At 54.7% G+C, this 26,447-nt stretch overlaps 1 protein-coding gene across 1 annotated transcript in view; it reads right to left on the bottom strand.

The window, feature by feature from the left end:
- NTN1 (netrin 1) overlaps nucleotides 1–20,148 on the bottom strand; it is a 50,431-nt gene extending 30,283 nt beyond the window's left edge. Inside the window, exon 1 of the mRNA XM_085240396.1 lies at nucleotides 18,883–20,148. Within this exon, the coding sequence (XP_085096522.1) occupies nucleotides 18,883–19,906 (1,024 nt within the window). The 5' untranslated portion in view covers nucleotides 19,907–20,148. The remainder of the gene's footprint in view (nucleotides 1–18,882) is intronic.
- Nucleotides 20,149–26,447: the final 6,299 nt, after the last annotated feature.

The raw sequence follows: 26,447 nt of genomic DNA, 5'->3' as shown, positions 1-26,447 counted from the left end.
CAGGGGCTGCAGACAGCCTCCTTCCACCTCACACGAACGTAACCAAAAACCTGGCCTGGAAAGGTCTTCAAGGGAAAAGGAAGTATTGAAGAGCAACGAGCGAGCGACGACCACATGTGAGTATCATTATTCATACAAAGAAGTGCCATCCCCCATATCCGTGCCAAGAAACCTACTGCCATGAAGTTCCTCTGCATAGGAAACAACCAGGGATTGTGCAACTGCGGTTGCTGTCAGATCCCAAGAGCAGAGAGAGGAAGTTACACCACGGCTCTGCCAACCTCCCTGGGTGTCAGACCTACAAGCAGTTGCACGGTATTTGTGCTGCAGACAGAAATCACGGGGCTGAGCCCTTCTTTGGAGGCTCCTGGGGAAGCGTTTCCATTTTCCGACCGAAATGCAGTAGAAACATTTTTGGATTTATTTCAGATGGAGATGGTTTTGTTTGGGGTTTAGCGAGCTGAGCCAAGCCCAAAGTTTGGATTTAAAACAAAAAATCAACAACAACAAAAAAAAGGGAAATATTTCTGTCCTGTTTTGAATTGCCTTCCATCAGATAATCAAAAACTTCATGCAAAGGGAAGAGTTTTCTCTGAGCACTCGCCTCCAATTTGAATCAGTAAATTAAAAGAAGTTGGATGTTTTCAGCCAGCTCCCTTATTAGCAGTGAGGTGTGTTCCTCTGGGCCAGCACTGGTGCAAAGCCTGCCCTGCTCATCCTGCTGCTGCCCTGCTATGGGGTGTGTGGGGTTTGCTCCTGATGGCTCCAGATCTACCCAGAATTTGGGTATATGCAGAAAGAAACCCGTTCCAAAGAGCACTCAGACTGCAAAACGGGACTAAATAATATTTACTCTTTGCAGTCTCTGAATGAAAAATAATGAAACGAGGCTAAATCTCTGCTTTCTATTTTTTTCTTCTCTTTAAAGCAGGGAAGGTAGGACTCCCGAGCCCTGGGGATTGCCTTTCTTTTCTCTTTTATGATATTTACTAAAGACTTAAAGATGGGAAGAAGCAGAAGCCTACGCAGTGTATGGGCTGAGATGAAAAGGTCCCGGATCCCCAGCGGGATAGGAAGGCTTCCAACAGGAGGCACAAGCTGCTCGCCTTTGTTTCTCAATTCAAACATGGTGACATGCACAAAAGGAGGCGAATAATATCGCTCTCCTCGGCGGCGAGCCCACGCCTCGCTGCTGGCTGTAATAATAATAATTCCAAACAAAATAACAAAAAAAAAAAAAAAAAAAAAGAAAGAAAGAAAGAAAGAAAGAAAAAAAAAAGGATGCCGATGGGAAAAATGATTTGGGATTAAGAGTTCCTGTGTCCCACCTGCTGGCTTGGGGCATTCATCTGCTGAATAAACCTACAGCTTCCCCACACCCTGCGTACCCTCTGAGAGGATCTGTCCCTTTCCGGGCCACCACTGACAAGCTGTGGGATCAGAATGCCTATGGAAAGGGTCCTGGGGAGAGGATGGTGTGGATGAAAGGGCAACCTGTCAGTGACTCCATGTCAGCACTACGGGAAAGGGGAGCTCAGGTTTCCTGCACAGCAGAGGCTGAGGGGACCATCGGCACAAAGAAGGCTCAGTGCCACCCCAGGAGCCCCCTGTAATCTGCCATCATAGTCCTCCTTAAGAGGGCTTCCTTTGGCCTGAAGGTGCTCGCTGGGCTTTGCTCCCAAGGAACAAGGCTGAGCTGTCGGCCCCTCTCCGATCCCAGGGTGTGCGGACAATGCTCAATTTTCTCCTAGTAGCACAAACACAGTGATAATCAAGTAAGCCCTAGATGTCATAGAGCAGTTCTCTGATCCTCTCTCATTCTACCTCATGCTAAAACCTATCTCTTTTTCCCTGCTGCTTCCCCTTGAAGCCATACAAATCTCTGTCATCTCCACATCCAAGACTAAGGAGCTCCACAGCTTGCTCGAAGTGCTGGAAGAATCATCTCCTTTTGTTTGATTTGGACTGAATTCAGACTGAGTTCCTCTCAGCTCCATCTGTCCCCTCCTGCACAAACCCCCTCAGGTCCCCATAGAGCGTTCTGCCCCACGAATGTCCATCCTTCCCCATGTCCCACTCTCAGTGGTTGCAAGGGAGGTGGTTCAAAGGCCATGTGGAAGAAGGGTGCCTTGAGGACAGCAATGCCACTCTTCTCTGTTCCTTCTTATGAGGACGGGATTGTGGCAACAACTGAACTTTCCATCAGTATATTTGGCTGTTTAATAAAAGGGCAGAGGGAGATCACAATGCTGATTTTTTCTCAAAATCCGTGCAGCTTTCACATCTACACTAAAAGGATCAAGAAATTGCTACTGCGGCCATTCCAGAGAAACAAGAAAAACCTCCTTCCCTGAAATGAGAAACAAGTCCCCCAGCTTCATGGCCTCTCCCTGTCCGCTATACAGGTCAGGCTTTGACGAGCAGAGTCAGGGGCTACAGAAACCATCCATCTTTGGCCAGGCTCAAACCACGCTGCAGAGCCACAGCCTCTGGAGGAGCATCATCACCTTCTGGACTGTCTGCAGGAACATCACTACCCACCCTGCTTGGGTTTGAAGAGCATCACTGCCCACCTTTGTCAGGTTGGAGGAACATCACTGCCCATCTTGATTGGGTTGGAAGAGCATCATTGCCCATCGTGTTTGGATTGGAGGAGTATCACTACTGACCCTGGTTGGGTTGGAAGAGCATCACTGCCCACCTTGCCTGGGTTAGAAGATCATCACTGCTTTGACCAGGATGGAGAAAAATCATTGCCCATCCCAGTTGCATTGGTGGAGCATAGCCACCTTTCTTGTCCACCCTTGGAGGCCCTTGACAGGCTTTGAATAAACGTCTTTACTGACCTCATGAGCCAGTAGGTCAGCAATGCTGACAAAATGCCATGGTGGTGTGAATAGCAAAAGCTAGAAAGTGATGCTGGAGGAAACAGAGCTCTGACTAAGGCTTCCTCAGAAAATAAAACCAGTCTGTTGAGTCTCCCGGCCAGCATGGAAACTGTGGGCCACATGGAGTGCTGTGCCATTGCCATCTGCATCTGTGCAGCAGGCACTGCTCAGGCCCAGCACTGTTTAAAGGGGCACAGCAGGAGAAGAAGCCTCCTCCTGATCACAGGAAACCACACCCTGGCATTTTTCACTTGGGAATCTGCCCTGCTCCCTCTGTGATCAATGGGATTGCTTTAATTAACACTGGAGAAGAGACTGCCACCAGCTCTTCCAACAGCTTGGAACAAGCCCTTAGAAGCCCATAAATAAATAATAGGGTTTTATACATTTTTGTATCAAAGTTGGTAGGAGCACAGGGATTAGGGGCACCTATAGGAAAAAATACACTTCAGAATGAATTTTTGGCTTGTTCTTGATGTTCAGAATGCTCAACCCAGGCAGCTCTTGGGTCCAAGTTTTGGTTTGCTCAGATATGACCAGTATTCTCCCTGGAGAACTGGGAAACAGCTACAGGCATGACACCCTGTAACTGACCAATGAGCAGTGATGCTGACTGGATTGCCTCCTCCTGTCCTGCCCACCACTGCTTTCCTCCAACTCCAGTAGAAATTTTCACCACGTCTCACAAGAAAACAGTGCCAACCAAATGAACCCCACAAAACATAAAACGAAAAAGGAATTTTTCCTCTTCCCTCCTCCAAGGGTGGATGGTAAACTCTACAGCCATCTCTAGACATCTTGGCGTGGCAGTACCAATGTATTGCTCTTCTGGCAGAAACTGCTGAACCAGCTTTCGAAACACAGAACCAGAGGGTGTTCTGCTGAACCTCATCCTTTCCACTGTCCGGGGCCTCTTGCAGAGGTTCACAAGCTGGTAACTGCCAAAGTGGACGTGAGGACTGAATCAAAGGGAAGAAACTCCCCCACTACAATACCTACAGCAAACCCACAGCATCTAATAGAGCCACAGCAAAGCTATCAGTCAAGGAATATCACATGCCTCAATTTAAAAGCTTTGGATGAAGGAGAATCAACCAAAATACTAAAGGCAGTTTCTTACTATTTGCAAAGACTGCTGATCACTGCAGCATATGGGAAAGGAAAGGACACACCGCCCATCCTTGAAGAGGTACATCAAAAGGCATTGCCAAAGAAGGCAATTTGGGGCATTGCAGTCACAATGCACCATTGCATCATTCGTCAATTATGTCAAAGCCCGGTTGAAACATGGCTTTTTCAACTTTTCAGTACGAGACTGCGATGAAGTGATAATCCACCCATGCCTATGAGGAAGTTCTGCATTGCATTTATCTCATTGAGAACTGTGACTTTCTGGTAAATCTGCTTAATCTTTTATACTAGGGTTTGAATTTACAAGAAATTTAGTCTGGGTTCCAGCCAGAAAAGGAAGTCCTGGCATCATCTGGGTCCTTATGCTCTGCACAGTTGTGGCAATCTCTGCAGCATCCCTCGGAGTGGTAATTTCAATGCCCAAAAGGGTGTTGAATTTGGAGTTGTCTAAGCGGTTTCTGTTCTCCATCTCACATTACTCCCTCCTGCAGAGCTGTGAATTGCTGCGAATTTTATTTTGTTTTGAAAGAGGGTAGTTCTCGACTTCTGTTTGCTTCAGCACCCAGATGCTTTGCTTGAAGCTTATGGGACGTGGCTTCTATGGGCTTGTGGCACCAAACTGCAGACCTGCTGAAGCCTGGCCGTGCTTGGTGGTTGCAATCCTCAACGTGCCCAAATGCAGACTTGGAAGAGAAACCCAGTCTGCAGCTGGGGCAGGATGGCCTCTCATCGTGCACTCCCTGTTCCTGCTCGCCCAGTGTTTCTCCTCTAATAGGATGCCTGCACTCGAGGTTCTGCACTTCATCTCCTTCATAAAACTGATGCTAGGCAGAATACTTGGCTCAGCTCAAGCGTGACCCACAGCCATAAATCTGCACTGCTCCCCCTGCTCACACCCCCACGGAGCTGCTGTCGCTGCCCATTTGGAGTTGAAAAACCAAACATGACATTTCCCAGGTGCAGATGTGTTTGTCTCCCCTCCCTTCCAGACTTCCTTGGCTCCTCTTTCTTTTTGAAGAGGGAGAGATTTAGCAGGCTGGGTGGAAATGGTGAGGCAGCGGCTGGCCAGGCTGAGCCCCAGGAGAGCTCAGAGGAAGCGAGCTGTCCCCATCCTGGTGCCAGGAACATGGGGAGCTCGGGGAAGGATCCTTGGCACTCCACAGCTGCAGGAAGAGCTCCCGAAGGACAGTGAGGACAGGAGGACTGAAGATCAGCATGATGATCCCACAGTGTAAAAAGGGCCAGGGGGACTTCAGAGCCTTCTGACCTTTGTGAGCAGGTAGACAAGGTGCTGCACAATGGACGATCAAAGGTTTGGGCTCCAGGCCATCCCAACCACTTGTAAGCCCCTAGCCAACACCAGTTAGTTCACAGAAACAACTTGAAAATGTCCCAGGTACATGATCCATAGAAGAAGATCATAGAATTTTAGGATCACAGATTCATAGAACCAAACACAGAATCATAGAATGGCTTGGGTTGGAAGGGACCTCAGGAATCATTCAGTTCCAGCTCCCCTGCTCTGGGCAAGGATGCCGACTACTAAATCAGGCACTTGATCAGAGTGTTCAGAGCCCAGAGCCCCATCCAACTGACCTTGAATACCTCCAGGGATGGGGCATCCTCAGCTTCTCTGGGCAGCTGGTTCCAGATGTTGCAGAACTATTGCTACCACTTTTGTGCTGTTAAAACTAATTACAAGAAAACCATTTTTTTGGTGCAGAGAACACAGCTGTGATCTATTGCCACATGGTTTTCCAGTATCCAAACATTTCCTAAGGGCTCTGGTGCTTCTCACATTGCAGATGGGATCTGACAGAACCAGGTCCTTTCTGCTGAGCACCACGGCCAGTTGCAGTTATGGATCTCAAGACTGAGATTCATCCCCACTAAATGCAGACATTTTAGCCGATGCTCACTTAGATTCCCAGCTGCTTGGCCATGAAGGGAAGAAGAATTTCCAAGAAGGGCATTCAGAGTATGTGGGGAAAACACGTGCTCCTGAATTACCTCTGGAAGAATCTACTTCTCCTAAAGGGCACATGGCCAAGATACAATTGGGTCATTCAACCTGCAGCAGCACTGAGCATCTACTCCCTCCACAGTCCAGACAAAAGACCTCAGAGCTCCTTCCCAACCCTTGTGTCCACAACTTCACAACCACATCAGCTTACGATAGGGAGCAAGGGTGACAGAAGCCATTCAAGCAAGGGTTGCCTGGAGTTGATAAACACACATCCTACAGGCATTCTAGGATCACGTAATAGGAGAGTCCCCATCTGCAGGAAGGGGACTGAGGGCTCCTGGGTGAAGGAGCAGCACTGAGCAGCTATGGCATGCCGTGACCACACAGAAAACCTTGGCTGGCCATGTGCCCTCCTGATCAACTCATGAGGACAGAAGCATTCCCCAGCCCTGCTCCTGTGGCATCCCCATCTGATTTTTATAGCTTATTGTCTGCTTCAGATCCAGACGCCCTGTGAGAGCAGTAGAGGTGAGTCTTATTTCTGCAGCTGGGGCCAGAAGCCTCCTCTTCAGATTGCACAGCGATAAGGGGTGACTGGGGCTCTTTATGACATTGCTTAATGAGCTGATGACATTTTTACGAATGAAGAAAGCCCCAAGATGATTAGACCTGTTGATTCTTCAGCGATGCCAAGACTCTTCCCTGACTAACAAACCCTGCTTGCATTCTTCTCCACAGATGAAATCTTTGCAGCACATTTCCTCTTCCTGCCCTCCAACAAACTGTCCCCTCCCAGGCAGCTCTCTTTTCTTTTGCTCATCCACCACATATTGGATGAGACTGGGGTGCCCATGGCCTGGGATGGGGCACAGATCTGGATGTCAGCTGATTTTTCCTTACGTTCAGGAGAGGGATGTGGGGTGAGGTGTACACAAAGCCATCACTGTGTATGGCTCTGCGAGAGCCAGTCCTGCCTCCTTAGAGGAAAAGATGGCTTTGAAAGAGCAAGTTAAGTGTGCCAGGGTATACGGAGACTTTGTGAGGGGCTTTTCTAAAATCCCACACAAGAGGCTGTTAAGGAAACCTGGTAACCAGGGGATAAGAGGCAAATTCCCATCTTAAAACCAGGCTTGGGTGGCAGAGACAAAGGGTTCGAGCCCTGCAGGACTTGGCATGCAGGGAGGTGAACGGTGCCCGGGGCGTCCTCATAATTAAAAATAATAACAGTGAGCACTTTCAAAGCACTCAGTAAACATGATTAACTAATTAGTCAACTCTTAACTAATTAACCAGTCACAGGACCGGTATGGCTCAATATGCTTAATGATCCGGAGAGCGGCTGAATAGCTGGGGGCAACGTCTGCGGAGCGGGAGCTGTGCAGGGGATGGAGGGATGGATGGGGATGCCTGGGATGTGCTTGCAGCATAGCTGGGGCAGGAGGGACACTCACCATGGGCACAACCGTGCCCTGCTCCTCTTCCCCTGCCCTCCCCATGGGAAGGGACTGTCTGTGCTCCTCCTGCCTGGTGACTCCAACACCACCCCAAGCCCTGCAGGTCACCTCTACACCTTCTCCTGCCTGCTAATGTCACCTGCTTAGGGTGACTGTAAGTATTTCCTGGCTTTGCAGGAGTCTCCTGTAACAGCATAACTGATGAAACCAGAACAGATGGGTATAGCTGTGCCCACAGCTGCTATTACAACACTGAATCACACATGGCCTTCAGCCCAGCCCTAGAAGACTTTGTCTGGATGGATGTTTTCCACCCACTGTCCTCAGTAAGGTAGCAGGGCAGGACCAATGGCTGTGCAGGAGGTGATGGCACCAGGTGTTCTGTGTGTGGACATGGACCATCCCACTTCCCTGAATCTGTCACATCTGGAAAAAGGGTCCCCTCTGCTTTTTCTTAGCTGGCCTCTGAGCCTCAAGAATGAAGTCCCACCAGTGGGTGAGCGGCTCCCTGCTGCACCACCAGCTTGCCACTGGGGTAGTGAAAGAATCCGACAGAAACACTTGGTTCTGCATTACCAAGAGAGAAAGAAAGAAAATTCTCCCATGCAGAACAGTGTTTCAAGGTCAATAGGGAAAACCCTGTGGGCTGAATACCCAATCTGGGGAAGGCTGGCAGGGAGGCTTGGGGTCTGGGTGTCTGCGCTGTCACACTTGTAGCCAGGTTACCATGGCTCATCGCAGTGCATCCACACCCTGGGGGGCTGCTCCTCACCCGCATTCAGCTCCTCCAGCATTGAGGAGGACAGTTGATTTGCAGGAGAAAAAACAACCCTTAGTGGTCCTGTCATGTCATCTCCCCGGGGGTCCACAAAGGACCAGGGGGGTGCAGCCCAGGAGGGAGCTGAGCACATGGCCCTGGGCATGGTGCCCACTCCCCTGAAGGGCTGGAACCTGAGGCATGGTGGGTGCTGGATGGTGAGGATGGCTACGGGTGGTGAGGATACAGATACGGCCATACTGCCTGACATCCATGGGTCAGCAGCATCACCCCATGCCCAGGGCACAGGTACCACAAAGGAGATGGGGGGCTGCAGGCTTCCTGCATTTTGGGGTTTTCTTCCCAAACCAAGGCAGGCTACCCAGTGGGGAATCCTCAGGCTGCACTCAGCTCTCAGAGGCTCCCTGTGCCGTGCTGGGGTATTCCCAAAGGCAATGGCTGCTGCTGGGGGAGGGGACCTGGGCGCACACCCCCTTCTCTCAGGGGAAGGGGACTGAAAGAAAAGCTGCATTTCTTTAGAAAGCAACGCATGACTATGGGAAGGGTCCCTGTATCCATGCAGCCTCCCAGTCCCCTTTTAGTAATCTCACTTCTGGGCCCGCATTCATTCAGACTCTGCAGAGGATTAGCTGACCTTTCTTTCAGCGGTTGGTAAGCCGAGGATGTTAAGGCTTCCCAAAAATGAAGCTCTCAGGGTGCTGTCTCCCAGGAGGGAGCCCACAGGGCTGCTCAGCCAGACCTCGCATGTCTCCCTGCTCCCAAAAACGGAGATCTGGGGATGCCATGTGACACTAAGCAGGGCTGTAATAGTGATGGGGTGGCATGGCACACAGGACAAGCTGCTCCTGCACTGTGATGGAACGTTCACTCTGAAACCTAACGACCGGTGCCTTGGCCGGCGCTTTGCGGCAGAAAGGGCTCAAGCTGGGTCTGAGCATGAGGATTTGTGTTAAGCTCCAAACTCAGACGTGACGGAGTGACACACAAAGTGCTTCCCGCAGAGGGGGAATGTGCACGCGGCGGGGCTGCGCTCCTCCGGCCAAGTGGATGTGAGCATGGAGCGGCTGCTGGCCGTTCACCGAAACCCCGATGGGAGAATAAATGGCGCCAGGGGAGAGCAGGGCTTCATCCAAAGCAGAGGAGCTGGAAATCATTTCTCCTCCTCCCGCTTGCTTTCTCTTTCCGTTAAGTTTGAATTGAGACACTGGCGAAGCAAAAATAACTAAACAAACCCGAACACTGCAGCAGAAAACTCTGAGCCAAATGCAAGCAAAGCCATTGCCGTTCCTCTGCTCTTTCCATCCAGCCCAATTCTGTTATTCCACAGAAGCCTCAGTGGGGTCAGGGCATGGGATGCCGCTGTGATCCACTTAAATTGCTCGTTTCAATGGGCAGCCGGCTGCTAACGGGACTAATTTTATAGGCACCATAACCCCCCGTGAGAAGCTGCTTTACGACCCTTCACTCCCCCTGACTCAAGCTGGAGCATGGCTGCATCCTCAATGCAACAGAGAATCGCTGTTTGCACGGCCAGCAGCATCGCTAATTCAGAGAATAAAACTGTCTTATGAGATATAAATTAGGTTATTGCTTGGGAGAAGAGCCGCTCTGCTCAGCTGCTGTCGGAGAGCATCTGTTGCAATTGCAATAGTGGATGGTTCCAGCCCCACTCAGCACGAGTGACATCCCACGTATTTCGCTGGCTCCTGTAAGTGCTCCATGTCCTGTGTCCACCGTGCCCCGCTGCTGGCTGGGACCTGCACCCAAGGACACAGAGCCACTGGGGAGGGTGTGCAGCTCAGGCTGTCCCATTGTGCTGGAAGCTGTAGGTTTGCAGACTGCAAAGCGCACCTCTGGTGCTGGAGAAGCAGTATTAGAGGCCCACAAGAGGAAACATATAATCAGCTTTCAATGCTGTGTAATTACACAGAAATTACCAAGAGAAATTAATTCCAAAAGGTGAACATATGGGTTGCAGCGGGTTTTGCCTCTGGTTGCTGCCACTTGTATCCAAGGACAGAATCAAAGCCAGAAGTGTGAATTCTCAGTGATTTATTGCACCAAAGCGCGGCTGGTGCTGATAGCTGCCCTGTGAGTGGGGATCCTTGTGCCCCATGATCCAACCACAGTGATGCTTAGTGGTATCCAACCCCACCTCTGGGGGTACTCCTTACTGCTCCGACCTGCCGCATCCCAACACGTTGTGTATGAATGGACACGCGGCAGTGGGACGCAGCTGAGGTGAGCAGGTGCAGGAAGCCAACTGGTAGCACAGGGACCACATGGCCCCTCCTTGCCAACACGGGGCCACCGGTGGGAAAGCAGCAGGAGATGGCCGCGTGCCACAGCCGAGCCCCTTGGGAACTCATTGGCATGCCAGCACGGTAGCTGGGCACTGTGCAACACGGTGGGAGCATGTCAATGCCTCTGGGACTTCTGTATGGCCCAGCTCCCCATGGGAGCACCCCAGGGAAAGGGGGAACCCTATGTAACAGGTGACATAAAGAGACCTCGGGTCCCAGGGGTGGCAAAAGGATGGATCTCAGCACACGGCACCCCAACAGCGGTGCATGTGAGTGAATGGGACCTGCTCACCGCCCAGGACCCGAGCACAAATAGCATCACCCCAGTCAAGGCAAGCCTGCCTGCTTACTGGCAATAGGTGCATTCATTCCAAATGTACACCCACTTTGTATCCCTTTATATCAGACAGCTGCTCCAAGGGGCTGCTGGAATAAAAGAAAACAAAGTCTGCGTGCCTTCATGCCTCCCCGCTTCCCTTAGCTGAGCTGCCGCTATTGGCGTTGTTGTTATTATTATTGTTATGATTATATGCATTTCGTTCTCTGTTCAGTAATGAATAATTTATGGCTCCGTCTCCGTCCCCTTTCAATGGATTCACTATCCGGGGAGACTCGCTGAATAATTTGGATCATTCGTTTTCAAGTGCGTGGGCTGCCGACAAATTGTTCGCCTTTCATTCCTGGGGACGTCCATTGGTCACCAACGGGGATTTCTTTGGCTGCCCCACACACGTGACGGCCTGTCTGGGGTTTTGTGGCTATGGGGTTTCTTTATTGATTGGGTGGAACGTGCTGAAATGGAGCTTCGGTGGGGGGAGGCCACACTGCTGCAGAGATGGGTTTGCCAAATCACCATGAGCATTTGGTGGCTCCACGGAGGCTTGGGAAGAGCGAACGCTACGGAGTAAATTAAGCACTGTGTAATGTTTTAAAGGTTCGATTTGATCAAAACTATGATGCAGCGGATTGCTAAGCTTCCACGGAGCTAACTGGAATCCTGGGAATAGATGGGTTTTTAACAGACTTGCATTGAGCATGGCTTTGTCTTAGAAAACAAGCAAGCGTCAGGTGCGCTGTTAGCTCTGCTCTGCATACCAGGGCCATCTGATGGCCTGGTGATACCCGACTGCAGTTCACCACAAGATGCAGCAGGGATAAGCCCAGCTCCTCACCCAGTGCTGGGGCTCAGTGTGGAGCCATCCCCACAGGTACCCATTGGTTGTCCCCCAGACTTGCTTCCAGCACCCACAGCTCCACAAAAACTATTGGGATGTGTTAATTACGCTTGGCTGTGTGATGAATTGATCGCTCCCCACTCCCTACCCCACAACATGCCCAATAATCTCACAGCCCCTCCTGCCCCACACTGCTGCCCTCCCCGATTTACGAGCAGCATGCAAAGGACGCACCGGGCTGCTGGGCTGAACCACGCGGGAATATCAGCTGAGTTACAAAAACAAACAAACCAAACCCCGCCGGGAGCCCATTTCATTTATCTTCTTTTGTCCGGTTTTGCTTCAGCGTGAAAGTCGCCCTTTCAAGCCCAGTGGTTGCGTTCCAGCCCCGGCAGGCAGCTGATCCAAAGCACTGCACAGCGAGCTTCCCCGCTGCATGTTTGCACAGTTCAATTCATTTCTAAATATTCAGCGGCGTTTCCCTCCCTCCCACCCTCCCAGGACTTTCTGCCCGAGAGCTGAGGGTGTAAAGCACAGGGCCGGGGATCCTGGTGCACAGAGCCTTTGTGTGCAAACACAAGCTGCTGTTTGTATTTGCCTTCACACTGTCAGAGCCCAATTGTGCGCGCTGCAGTGCTGGCTAGCAGGCTGCCTGCAATATCCGCTCGGCCGTCCCCGCTGCCAGAGGGACGCTCCCCCTCCCCGGGATGCTTTGAAGCAAAGTGATTTCATTTCATGAGGCTTTCATTAATCGCGGTACAATCTCCGACATTAAGCAGAACCAACTCCCTATTGCAAAAGGACGGGAGGGCGGGTGGGGAAACAGCCGGGCTGGGGGGTCCTGTGTCCCGAGGATGCTCCGCTGCAGCTCAGCACTGCAATGGGAGGTTTATCAAAGCACACCATTTCTCTCATCTTCCTATTTCCCCACTATCTTCCTGCAGGAGTGAACCGAGGTGCTGCACTGAACTGCTGGGCGTCAAAAATTCCTTTTTCCCACTGTGCCCACTCCCTGCACCCACTACATCCAGTTTGGACTCTAAACATCCAGACGGCTGGCATTAAGGGACATTAAATCTCCCCTCACTGCTGCCATGAAAATCAAGTCATATTTGGTTGAAACAGAGTGGGGATGGTGATTATTCTTGTGGTCGCACAGTACCTGTGTACTGTGTACAGCCCTGTAGGGATCAGCTGATGAAGTGACATGAGGAAGGTGATACAAGCTCTGCATCTTTCCATCCAAATCCATGAGCCCAGTGTTCAAATGTGGGGATATAAGGGCAGGGATGGGGCAGAGAAGATGGGCAGCAGCTCAGCTTCTCTGCAACCAGAAAGTTCCCATCCCAGCAGTTTCCCACCGTAGGTCAGGATGGATTTGTGCCACTCCACCCCGCAGAGCTCAGCTGCTTGCATTCTGCCTTGCTGCCCAGCTTACTGCTCCTTACACTGCATTTGCCTTTTTCCAGGTGAAACTGAAGTTCCCACCTGCACTGTCTCTGCCTTTGGAGCTGTGTGCAGGATGTGGCAATGGACTCTTCCCCTGCTCTTCTGCTCACTGCGTTCTGGAGTGATGCAGGGGGAAGGTCACTTTGTACAGGAAGGGCACAGCAGCAGTTAGGGCGCTCTTGGTGCCTTTCAGTGCAGCAGGACTGCCTGTGGCTGCAGAGACCCTGGGTGCCGAGCATCATCCCCAGCACACAGCAATCTCCATATCACTCCATCAGTTCTTAAATTCTGGACACCAACAGAACAAATCCATAAATCCACAAATCTACAGATTCATGCCCCAGACAAGCTGCGTGCCTCTCCCATCCCTGTCCCCTTCCAACGCAGGTCCTCATGCCATCCCAGCTCAGAACCCTTTACCTCAACAGATATCCCTTACAGCACCACATTCCCTCCCTGCAGGACACAGAGTCAAGTGGGTGTGTGGCAGAGCCACACAGCTCCATCCCCAGCAAGCTGCGAGCTGCCGCAGGAACAGCCTCACTGCCTCCTTATCAGTCCCCAGGGCATCCTAATCCCCCTATAAACGAAAGCTATTACAGAGAGATCTCCTTAAGTGCCTGCTGGTCACCTCCCCTTTAGGGATATCTCGGCGTGTGGTTGGCAGGGAGAAGTGTTGTGTGCTCAGGGTTTGTGTCCATCCCTTGTGTGCTTGGGGTGATGCTGTTTGGTGCAGTCAGAAAGATGCCAGAGATAGATGGGGTTGGGCCTGGGGGTGGTGAAGCTTCCTTGCATGCTCAGAACTCGATCCTGCAGGCAGAGCTGTCAGTGCTCACTAGGATGGGTTCACTCTGCTACCTGGTGGTCCTGGGGATGGTTTGGGGTTATTTCTGCTGTCTGACAGCAATATGGGGTTCACCCTGACCTGCACCTCTTCCACCCTGCAAAGCTGGAGTAAAAACCTACCACAGCCCCAAGCCTAAGGTCAGGGGATGTGCTCTGAGCACTGACAGAGCTGTGGTGTCCCCATTCAGAACAGGGAGTGTGACCAGATGGCCTATAAGGGTACCTTCCAACCCAGCCATCCTGCGATTCTGTGACATATTTGCAACACAAACATCCTAAGTACTCACAGCCCAGCAGGAAGGTGTGAGCCTGGGAGAGCTTTCCATAGGGCTGTGTGCTTCTCACCCTGCAGGGCTGGGAGCGCGTCCCCCCGGGCGGTCACAGGGAATCTGCACGGCCAGGACAGTGCTGGCTGAATGAGGATGACATGCGTTGGCCCAGAAAGAGAAGGGCAGAGATTAGCCGTGGACAAGCTCAAGGGAAGGCAAGTGTCCAACCCTGAGTGCCAAGCCTGGTTTTGTTTTAGCCTTAACTGCGCTTTTTTGTTTGTTTGTTTGTTGGTGTAAAAACCTTTCTGTTGGAAATCAGTTTAACTTTAAGCTTCCTGAGAAGAAAAGCCTGTGAGAAAGCTCTGCTCATGCCTGGCTTGCTTGGGAAGCTACAATGGAAGTCTCGGCTGCTTATGGGCTCATATTTCTATGGCTACAGCACCCAGCGTGATTCTCCAAGCAGAATGACCCACGGGAGCTGGGCACTGGGATGGGAGTGGAGTAAAGCCCGTGGAGTCTGTGTTCCAGCTGCTGGGAAGTGCAGGGATGCTGTGCTGCTGCTTCACACCTTTTCTTCCCTGACCCCACACACAGCCTTGCTTTGGTCTTGGGACCAGGGGAAACTAAGGCAAAGGAGAACAAGACAAACCTGGATATGAGGAATGCTGAGCACCCATTGTGTCCTCTGTAGGAAACAGGTGGTTTGGGCACAGAGCACTCCAAAACCAGCCTGCGGATGACTGAGACCAGCAGGAGCTGAGCATGGCTACAGGACCACCCTGGTGTACCCAGGGCCATCCGTCAGCACCAGTTGTCTCCTTGTCCCATTGAGTGGCCAGTGAGAACAGGAAAGCCCTGAAGGGTTTAATTTCCCCAACTGTGGTGAGGATGGAGGGGAGCCCAGCAGCTTCTATAGGTAGCACTGCCCACAAATCTCTCCTTGAGCTGCCACTGAAATGAGAACGGTCCATCCCAGGTCTGCCTGGAGGAAGTTTCCCATTGGGAATGAGGCAGCCCGGTCCCTGGCAATTCCCAGTCCTGGAGATGATGTTTCCCTTCAGCAGGAGGAGAGGCCGGCTCACAAACTGCTCTGACACAGACACATCTCAGCCTGGGAACCCTCCACCATGCACCACACCACGGAGCAGAGCCTGACACCAGCTCCGTGTGCCAGGTGCCAAATCCCATATCTGAACACACAATGTGTTTCCTTTTTCTCACTGCAGCCGCACTCATTATTGCTCAGAGCTCTCCAGGCATAGCACAGGGCCAAAATCCAAGATGAGCCCAGCACCTGCAGACCCCATTGACGTCAGAGCCATGTGCAGGTGCCGGTGCATCTCTTCACAAAGCGCTTGGGGCGGCACTGGGAACAGTGGTGGGAGGTGGTTCCCAAAGAGCCTTCAGCCTGCGTCGGCTGGAAAATGCACCAGTGGCATTTGGTGTAAGTGAAGGAGGGTTTTCTGAAGGGTTTCATGGCGTTCTCATCTACATCATGAGGGGCTCATGAGAAATTGTGGGGTGGTGTTGATTGCATTGCATGGATTTCCCCAAATCTGGTTGAAGCCTGCGTCCCTGGTTGCACTTCTGTGCATCTGCACCAGCTCACCAGTAACTGAGCTCTGAAAGGCATTTCAGCTCAAACCTTTCCCAGCTGCAGGCTCCTCTCACGGGGGACAAAAAGCATTGGCCACAACCTGGGCTTTGGGCTGAGCACAGTGCAAGGGAGAGGGAGGATGCAGAGCAGAGCTCCCTGCCTGTCAGTGATTGCAGCAGCTCCTCTCCAAGCTGTGTCCTCTCTGGAGCCCGTTAGCTGCCAGGCACCCGGCCAAAGCCGTGAGGCCAAGCTCTTCATGGAGCAGCTATTTGCCAGGTAATGCTGATGGAACCCGCCGTGGTACAGAGTGCTGCAGGCAGGGCTCCTTCTGCCCCTGGAGCACATCTCCTTGGGCCAACCTTTGCCCTGCGTGGGGCTCTTGTGGGCAGTAAGAGGCAATGCACAAAAATTCGATCTGGCTGTCGAGAAATGTTCCCGTGGGAAATTTTGACTTCTTGTCAGAATCTGCAGTGTGTTTCTGTTTCAGTCCCCCAAAAAAGCATGAATGGGAACAAAGGTTCCATTTTGGCAGGGGGAAGAGGCTCACGAATGAAAGCACCCCAATTTTCAAGCAAAGCAGTCGCATCCTGCCATTTTTCCCTTTGGTTGGAAACTCAATTTGTCCCCTCCAAAAAAGAGCAAAACCAAAGGAAAAGCTGTAACCAGCTCTGACTCGATGGGCTGGGGGCAAATTCAGATTTGATGAATTCACCTCCTCCCTCAGCACAGGGCTCCTCCAGCCGTGCTCCCTTCATGGGCTGAAGATCCCCCCAGTGTGCAGCCAACAGCATCACTGCCAGCCCCAGTCCCTGCCCGACTCCCGAGGGTCGACAAAGGCTGATTTCCCTCTGGGTTCAGGAGAGAAACCAGGGTGGGCTGATGGTCATGAGCAAGTGGGTGGGAGCTGAATGGGTTTATTGTGATCTTTATCTAGGAGGATTATTCCAGGCAGTGCGGGCTTGGAAGGATAGTGCTGTTGTTTGGCTGCGGTCGGTGTTGCAGACTGATAGGTACGGCCCCAAGGAATCTGCAGCAGAAATGGACTGTGGAAAATGGCTTTACCGTTTGCCATTGCAAAACATTCACTTCCCAGCAAACTGTGAGGAAAGGGAAGCAAAATCGGTGATTTTCGTTTGCAAAAGTCTGAACTGTGCGTGGTGTGCAAGGCAGAGCCTGGCATGACATCCTGATTAATTGGAGACTGGGAACCAGATTGGAAATAAACTGGAAGTGAGGGAGATGATAGATGTGCAGGGCCGGCACAGTGACTGAACAGATGCATTTTGAGGAACATTTCAGGGCACTGCAGAGTAGCCCAGAGATCCAACAGTAACCACGGGGCACTGAATTTCACGGCATGTTTTCTGCAACCAAAGAACCTGCCCCGGGCTGTGAGATGGGAGGTGAGAACGGTGCGAAACAGCTCAGTTCGCTGCCGGGCAGAGAAAAGCAAACCCGAAGACAAATCGCGGCTCAGCGCTGTTTGCACACCCGGGCACCTCTCCCCGCCTTCCCCCCGGGCGCTGCGAAACGGCCGCTCCCCGGAGCGCCCCGATGTGAGCCGCAGCCCGGAGGGGTGGGGAGCTTCTGGGGCTGAGCACCGCCGGGCACCGGGACACGGCCGGGCACATTCATCCCCAGCCGATCCCGGTAACTCGCGGTCGCTGCCAGCTTTGGCCGTGCCTCGGTGTTGAAGGCGCCGGCGAAGAAATTACCCTCTCTGCAAGGAACACATCTGATTGTGATTTGTGGGAAAAAAAAAGTAAAAAAAAAAATAATAAAAAAAGTCCAACTAACTCGGCCGCTCTTTTGTTGTGTGTGTGTGTGTGTGTGTGTGTGTGTGTACTTTTTGTTCCCTATCGTCGGAGCTGCGAATGTTTTGGAAGACGGAGCCGTGTGTTCCGCGTAAACAAGGCGGCTGCGGGCGGCGGGATGCCGGGGACGCGGAGGGGAGAGCCGAGCTGAACCGAGCAGAACCCGGGACGCTGCCCAGAGCTGCCGTAGGTCACCCCGAACCCCCGCCACAAGCAGGGACTGCCACGGTCCCATAATACGAGGAACGAGGGCTGGAGGCTGCAGTCAGTCGGGGATGCAGAGAAACAGCCCCAGCTCCCCAGCCCTGCCCAGGGACGCGCCGTCTCCTTTTCATGGTCAGCCCTGGAGTTCGCTCTCAGTCCGGACGGCGCGGATTCCTCTCCCGAAACGGAGCGAACCGGCTCGGCCCGGCGCTGCCCGTTGGCTCCAGGGTCTGTTCTCATCCCTCCGCCGCCTCTCGCACCTCGGAGCGGCTGCACCGGGCACGGGGCCGCGGAAGCTCTCCGGGGCTGCGGGTTCGGCAGAGCAGCCCGGCCACCTTCCGCCCCGACAGCGACAGGAGCCGCTCCCCGCTCCGTGCCGAGCTGCGGCTCCTCGCATACACGGACCCAGCCGACGCCTCCCCGGACTGCTTCGCTTACGAACGGGGTTTTACCGCTGTCCTCCCCTCTCCCTGCGCTGATCCTCTCCGCGTCCCCTGCCCTTCTCCTCCCTCCGCCCGCTGTCCCTTGCTCTCCTCCCGACGTGCCGACAGCCGTGCTAACCCCGGTCCCCCGGTGCCACCGACCCGGCGCTCCCGGGTCCTTCCGTACCCCCCGCCTCGCACTGAGCGGTCCGTCGCTGTCTCTTGTCCCACGCTCTGACCCAAATTCCCGTCCCCCGTCGTCCATTCACGTTCTCCCGAGATCCCCGCTCTACACCCCGGGTCCCGCAGTTCCTCACCAGTCCGCTCCCGGCAGCCGCGGCTCCATCCCTGCACTCCCGATCCCCCGCTCCTCGCTCGTGTCCCCGAGCGGCCCCTCGGCGTCCCCTCCTTTGCCCCGCACTTCCGCTGCCCGTGTCCCTGGATGTCCCCACGCCTCCCGCTCCCTCTCCCCGGCGGTTCTCCCTGGATCCTCCCCTCCCTCCCTCTGTCCCGGGAAGCCCCGCGCCCCGTTCCTGACCCCGATCCCGTCCCGGTCCCCGTCCCCGCGCTCCCGGCCGCCACTCACCCACGCACTCGTTGGCCTCTCGGGCGGTCGCCCTCTGCCAGGGCCGGTCGTAGTGGAAGGGTTTGCATCGGTCGCACTCGGGCCCGGCCGTGTTGTGCTTGCAGTCGCACACCAGGTTGTCGTCGCGGTCGCGGACGCAGCGGGACGCGTGCCCGTTGCACTTGCAGCGCCCGCCGACCTGCAGGTCGGACACGGCGTAGAAGTAGGAGTCGCGGGCGAGCTCGGAGTCGTCCTCGTTCTCGTCGCCGAAGGTGTGCAGGCGGCTGAAGGTCACCTTGATGTCGGTGGCCGTCACCCAGTCCTGCAGCACGGGCGAGTTGTCGAAGTCGTGGGCGGTGGGGCGGCCGTCCAGGGTGCTGAAGGCGATGAGGCCGCCGGAGAGGGGCCGCACGTCGGTGTGCGAGTCGGTGCAGATGGCCTCCTGCTCGTTCTGCTTGGTGATGGCGGCGCGGCTCGGCTTGTTGTACATCTTGCGGCACTGCGTGGAGTAGAACTGGAAGGGCACCCACGTCTTGCCGTAGTCCATGGACTTGTAGATGGCCATGGACTCGGGGCGCGGCGAGCAGAACTGCAGGCTCACGTAGGTCACCTCGAACTTCTTGCCGAGGGACAGCGTGAGGGTGACGTTGTGCGGGTACTGCACGTAGCTGTCGGACTGCCAGCACGTCAGGTTGTGCGGGTTGTTGAGGTCGGTGAGGAAGGAGGGCGGGTGGGCGCGCTTGGGGTCGGAGGCGTTGCAGAGGTGGCACGAGCGGACCTGCTCCTCGCCCTTCTCCGTCACCACGCAGTACCTCGACGGCGGCTTCCCGCAGGTGCTCGACACCTTCACCTCCTTGCCGAAGGCCGAATTGACGAAGTCGGGGATGCAGCGGCGGGGCAGCCCGTGTTCGTCGTAGCAGGGGTCGGGCTGCGCCGTCTGCACGGCGAACATGTTCAGCCCGGGGTAGCCGCCTCGCAGCGGCTGTGCCAGCCACGCGGCCGCCAGCAGCAGGGCGAGCGGCCCCTCCGCGCCCCTCCGCGGCATCGTGCGCGGCGCAGCGGGGCTCTGAGCGGGGCGGCTCGGCCGGCGGAGGCGGTGCGCGGTGCGCGGCTCACGGAGCGCGGAGCATCGCCCGCCCCGCGGCCAAACCCCGCGGAGAAAGGGAGAGCGGAGAGGCGACGGCCCCACAAAAGTGCCGCTGGCGGCGGGGCTGGGTCCCGCCTGCCTCCCGCCCCGGCTCTCGCACGGAGAATGACTGGCGGTCCCAGCCCCCGCCGCGTTTGAGGTCATGCTAAAGGAGTGACATTGCGCTCAAGGAACAGAACAACGACATCCACTGGCGGCTCAGCCAGAGACACGCACAGGCGTCGGGGTGTGTGTATCGGGGGGAGGCGGGGGGGGATGGGAGCGCAGCCCGGGGGGCCTCCTCGACTCGGCGGCGGTCGGCGCCCCGGGGGAGCGGGCATGGGCCCGGCTTCCCCCTCGCCGCTGGTCCCCCCGCCCCACGATTCGTCCTGAGCCCCGACGGGGCGGCGGAAGCCCGGGGCTGCACTATCCGGCAGCTGGAGAGGCTTCGGGAAGGGCGCCGGAAGAGACGGGACGGGGCCTTCTGCCCCTCGCGCTCAGCAGGATCCCCACTTCTCCCCGTCCCCGGGACGCACCGGACCTGAGACCCCTCAGAATGGCGGGGGCTGCCCATGAACGCAGACCGAGTACTGCCGAGGCTCTCCCCGTGCAGGTGCCTAGAGCCGCTCACAGGGGGACTCGCGGCCCGGCGGTCCCTGCCCAGAATCTGAGAACGAAAACATTTACCCACCTCCCCAGCCCGACCCCGAGTGATGGAGGACCTCGACCCCCCCGCCCCGAGCTCGTAGACCCCACCACCCCGACGGGGCGACGCGGAGCCCCGGGAGCGGCAGAGCATCCCGGAGTGCGGCCGCCCTGCTCGGCCCCCTGCCTCCCGCAGCCGCTCCCCTTCATTAAAAGGGCACTTTTATTTTTCCAACGGAGGTGCCCTTTCTCGGAGCGCTGCCCACGCCGTGTCACTCAAGCGGCCGAGTCCTGGCACGGCGACGCGGCCCCTCCGCTGCCAGCCCCGACGGGGCGGCCCGAGGGGACGGGGCTGCCCGAGCTGCGGTGAACCCCAAGCCGGCCTCCGCCCCCTCCCCTCCGCCCGCCCCTCTCTCCGCTTTGAATTCCTTGCCACCGAGCTGAATAAAAGTGGTTGTTGTAAATTGAATTAGTGCCTGATTAATCTGCTCCCGGGCCTGCTAGCCCAGCGGGGCGTCTTTGGCAATGCAACCGCCTTCCCTGCAGGGCAGCGGGGCTCCGCAGCCTCCCTGCCCCCATCGCTCCCCCCCGACCCCCCCGGCAGTCCCGCTGCTGCTGGGATTTGTTAACTCTTCTCCGAAAAGCAGCCCCTCCGCTCCCGACGCCCTCTCTGCTCCGGACCCCCCGAACCCACTCGGGTTTTGGAGCCGTCGGGGCACCCTTCGGGATGCACTGCCCGGCTGCCCCCACACGAGTCGAGGTTCCCCTATCGTGCACCGTGCCCAGAGCTTCTTCTCCAGCCACACGTGTCCGCGACCAAGCCTTCCCCACCGGGACGCCATGTGCGGAACTCCTACAACCTCGGGGACCAGGGGGCGGCCTGGGAGCACAGCAGGTGCCCCTCCGACGGCTGTCCGACCCCCACGGCCCGCGGTGCCTTCTAATCCCGTTACCGGGCTTTTCATTTAACAACCACCCGGCGCTGCCGAGCAGGACGGACGGTGTGCCCCGGCCGCGAAGCGCCGTCCTGCCCATCCCTCCGCGTGTATTCAGCGTTTCAGAACCGCCGGCGTTTCTAATGGCTCTTGCGGTCATTAACGTGATTTACGGAGGCTTTCCTCTAATTACCTCTCCCTCGAGCTATTAAATGAGGGTAAGCAGCGCGGTGGAGACCGAAGCGCGTTCCCCGGGGCCGGTTCCGATGCTGCCGCCCCCTCGGGGCCTGGAGGCTGGGACAGAACCCACCGAGGGATGCTCGGGAAGGGCGGGCCGTGCCCCAAAACCCAGTTTGGGATCGGTTCTTCCCATCGTTAAGCACCAGAGCGGAGGACACGGAGCTTCGTCGACCGGAGAATCCCTGGGATCGGGACCGGGAGCCCCGACGGGACGGGCAGGGCGAAGCGGCCCTTTCCCCCAGGTTTGGCTGGGAGAAACCTGGTGAAAAAGGGAGGCGAAGGGTTTTATTTCGGCCAGGAAACGTGACGATTGGAGCCTATTTTAAAAGTCAAATCGCTTAGCATCCCGGAGCTCGTCCACCTCCTCGGGAACAATGCGCGGCTCCGGGCCCACCTCCCCCTGCCACCGCCCGGCCCTGGGCTGGAGGAAGGGAGGGGGGGGAGTGGAAGCCCAGCGGCTCTTCTTCCCCTCCCCAATATCTGGGGCCGTCCCCCCGGCGGGACCGGGAGCGGCTGGAAAGACAGAGAAGACCCGGGTTGAAATAATCAGGAGCGATTTATTCCCCCGGAGTGACAGTTCTTTTGAGCGGTTGCCGAATGGCAGTTTCTGTCTTTCTGAAAGCTTTTCTTCCAGATTCTGTTCAGATTAGGCTGGGGAGATGAATGAGGCCATTATCCAGCCCAGTAGCTATTCTGAAATGCCAAATTAATTACCAAGGGCTAAATCAAGGCCCTGGGGGCTGGAGGGGAGGGGTGTGTGTGTGGGAGGGGGGATTGGGGGGGGGAGGAGGGAGGAGAACGTCGATTTGAGGTGTGAAAATATCTCCGCGATCTTTGAAAGCCGGGTGCCGGGACACCTCACCCTGCCTCACACCGGGAGCGACCCCGGGGGGCTCATCTGTGACCCCCCCCCCATCCTGCCCGGTCCCCTTCACCTCTGCGGCTCCCGGAGGTGAGCAGAGCAGGAACTGCCCGACCCATCCATCCCGTCCCATCCATTCCAGTCCCGTCCCACTCTGGCTCAGGTGTTCTCACTCCAAGCCGTGCCCTTGTAGAGGTGTGGAGATCCGTCTGCAGTGCTGGCAGATGGGCTCACTTGGGAATGTGGCAAGAAGGCACTTCCCCATGGCTCTGCCAGCACTGTCTGCTCGTGGCATTTAGCTCTCCCAATAAAAGCTCTTTGGCAGTTATTGTTATTACTCTTACTCTGATATTTACGCTTCTCTCCCAAGCAAATATCATTTGCACATAAGCCCTCAATCACATTACAGGTTCTCATCCCATAATCCACTTTTCTCTTCAGTTCCCAGGAAAGCACGCCTTTAGCTCCTCTCATGTAGGCAAAAATCACTCAATTTAGGGAACAGTATACACACCTTGAGTGCAGGCAGAGATGGGTGTGTGGCTGACACAAAGCCAAGGGCACACGGCCGGCACATCACAGGTCAGCCTGCTGAGCCCCAGAGCAGAGTGCTGGCAGCAGGGAGAGCAGAGCCAGGCAAGGCTTATCCCTAACCTACACAGTCCTTGCGAACGGGGAATAAGCAGCAGAGAGATTTCCCATGGGCTGAGAAGTGGGCTGTAGAAGGAATCAAGCCTTTAATGTAAATTGGCCGTGGCTGGCAGAGCCCACTGAACACTGGGCTATTCAGCATCGCTGTGAACCTCTAATGACCAACTTGGATTTCAATTATACACCCAGAATTGCCACCAAGTGAGATAAGCCCTTGGAATACTATATTTTCTCTTCTAGGGCCGTCAGACTGGAAAGCTGTGTGTGCCATACGTGATTTATTTGGGGCAGAACGGGCTGACACGCAGTAGCTGTACCCTATGGCTGAGCCCAGGGATTGGCAGGTGGGTTTGGTCCCTACAGGGACCGCCACAGTGCAGGCACCAAACGGCCCATGGGAACTCCTTGGTGGTAAAACTGCTAAAGCCAGTGATTTAGCTGTGTGCTCCCCAGCAGATGTGATGATTTCATTCGGATGGGTGCAGGTGCAGCAGAACAAAAAATAATGTGGATCTGCACACTGAGGTGCTGTCAGGTTGAAAAAGCAACTGGGAGCTCAGTTTGCTGGGAATGCCCCAGCAATACCTGGATTTGAGGGACCTGGGTGCAAGCCCACCCTTGGCAAAGGGCTTTGCAGGCTTTGGCCTCGCTGCTTTGTGCTGCTTGGAGCCCTGCAGCACACCAGAAATTCCCAGTGCTCCCTTAAAATAGCTCACTGGGGTGAAGACAGCTCCTCACCCATGTCGCAGGATGATCTCTGGGTACTTTGAAACTGGCAGCAGCTCAGAGTGTGTGTTTGGCTCTGGTGTAAGGATATGGCCCAAGTAGGGGCCAACCAGGAGACCCCGAGGCCACGATTTCCTATGGGACCCAGGCAAGGCCGTGGAGCTGACACACAGCTCTGGTTGGGGATTTTCCTCCCCGCTGAGTCAGAATAGAGTCGTGAAAAGGAATTTGATCTCCTTAAGCCGATGTCAGGCAGAGATCGGCCCTGGGCAGAGCTCTGTATGGGAGGGGGCTGTGCGGGGCCGGGCAGGAGGAGCAGCGTGCTTCACGGAGCAGGGACGTGGCAGTGTGCAGCCTCACAACTCCCGAGCTGCTGCCCTCACCTCCAGCATTTGTGCTCAGTTTGCAGAGGGAGGAGGCAATGTCCTCATGTGCAGGGCTCGGGGTGACAAGGACAGATCACCCCCAGGACAGCAGGACACGGGTTTTTCCCAAGCCTTACCCAGAGCGCTTTGCAGCAGTCGCTCTCTTTGGCAGCCATCCTAGCCTAATTATAATTAAGTATGTATTAAGCGGGTTGAAGTGGCCTTCAAGTGGCTATAACCTTTAACAGGGAAACCTGTGGGAGGGCAGCAGGAGCGCAGTATGGCTGGGCAGCGAGGTGCTGGGCATGGCTGGGAAGGGCTGGGAGCATCATTCAGAGACCCGCCTCACTCCAAAGGGCTGCAGCCCCCAAACCCAGCCATGTTCCCCCTGCCCGAAGGCAGCTGAGGCACTGCATTCCCCAGATGCTCAGCAGGGCAATGCAACCCTGGGCAAAGTTCTCTGGTGTCTGCAGCACAAAAGGTTGTGACAAGCATATGGCAGCTGGTGGCTGCACTACTCATTCCTGATCCCTGACTCTTTAATATCAGGGGTGGGAAGAGTTAAAAACATGTTTGTTTGGGTTTTTTTTCCTGATCTATCTATACTTACCCTACCCTACCCTACCTTCTTTTCTTTCCTTTTCTTTTCTCTTCTTTTCTCTTCTTTTCTTTTCTTTTCTTTTCTTTTCTTTTCTTTTCTTTTCTTTTCTTTTCTTTTCTTTTCTTTTCTTTTCTTTTCTTTTCTTTTCTTTTCTTTTCTTTTCTTTTCTTTTCTTTTCTTTTCTTTTCTTTTCTTTTTTTTCTTCTTCTCTTCTCTTCTTCTTCTCTTCTCTTCTTTCTTTCTTTCTTCTCTTCTCTTCTCTTCTCTTCTCTTCTCTTCTCTTCTCTTCTCTTCTCTTCTCTTCTCTTCTCTTCTCTTCTCTTCTCTTCTCTTCTCTCTCCTCTCCTCTCCTCTCCTCTCCTTTCCCCTTCCCTTCCCTTCCCTTCCCTTCCCTTCCCTTCCCTTCCCTTCCCTTCCCTTCCCTTCCCTTCCCTTCCCTTCCCTTCCCTTCCCTTCCCTTCCCTTCCCTTCCCTTCCCTTCCCTTCCCTTCCCTTCCCTTCCCTTCCCTTCCATTTTTCTCTTCCCCTTTCCCCTTTTAATTCTCTCTTCTGTTATTATCACGTTTAAAGATGTAGATTTGCAAATCCAATCCTACAAATGCCGATGGGGTCTGGGAGGATTTTCCAAACACAGAACAGCTTTAAAATAAATGGGAATTAGAGCACCAGAGTGAAACTTATCCCTGGGGGAGGTGGAGTTAAGTGACGTTTAAGGATTTATGTAGGGCAGAACAGCCAGGAGGTTCTCCTGCCCGCAGGTCTCGTGTTCACTCTGATCCTCACCCAGGGCTGCCCTGCGTGCCCCTTGCCCTGCCTCCTGCTCTGTCCCCCTGGCATGGCTCAGGAGTTGCTCCTGGTGCTGTGCTGGGTCACCTGCACATCCCTTGGCACAGATAGCTGTCAGCTACAAGAAGGTCCCAGTGCTGTGTGATCCCTTACAGTGCATTTTTGCAGCCTGCAAAAAATGTTGAATAGTGTCTCCTCTGCCAGAAAATAAAACTCAGCTCTTTTGTTCCTTCCCAGTTCAGGCCACAAAAGGCTCACATGGCACCTCCCCACCCTCCTGGCTTGCTTTGCACCTGCACTGGAACCTGAAAGAGAATCACAGAATCATAGAATCACCAAGGTTGGAAAAGACCTCCAAAATCATCCAATCCAACCATCCACCTCCCACCACCATTTCCCACTAAACCACATCCCTCACTACAACACCTAAATATTTCTTGAACTCCTCCAGGGATGTTTCCAACTCCCTGGCACACTTTCTGCAAGAGGACAATTAGTAGCAACGCCATCCCAGCTCAGCACATCTACCTTTCCCCATCTCCATCCTTAGAAGACATGTTGCCATTCCCTGTGTCTGCCACCATCTCCATTCCGACTCCCGTCCCCATCTCTATCCCCATCCTCGTCACCATCCTCATTCCTATTTCCA

Source organism: Meleagris gallopavo, chromosome 20 (assembly GCF_905368555.1).
Source record: "Meleagris gallopavo chromosome 20, MGAL_WU_HG_1.1, whole genome shotgun sequence".
Lineage (NCBI taxonomy): Eukaryota > Metazoa > Chordata > Aves > Galliformes > Phasianidae > Meleagris > Meleagris gallopavo.
This window is presented reverse-complemented; position numbering and strand designations above follow the sequence as displayed.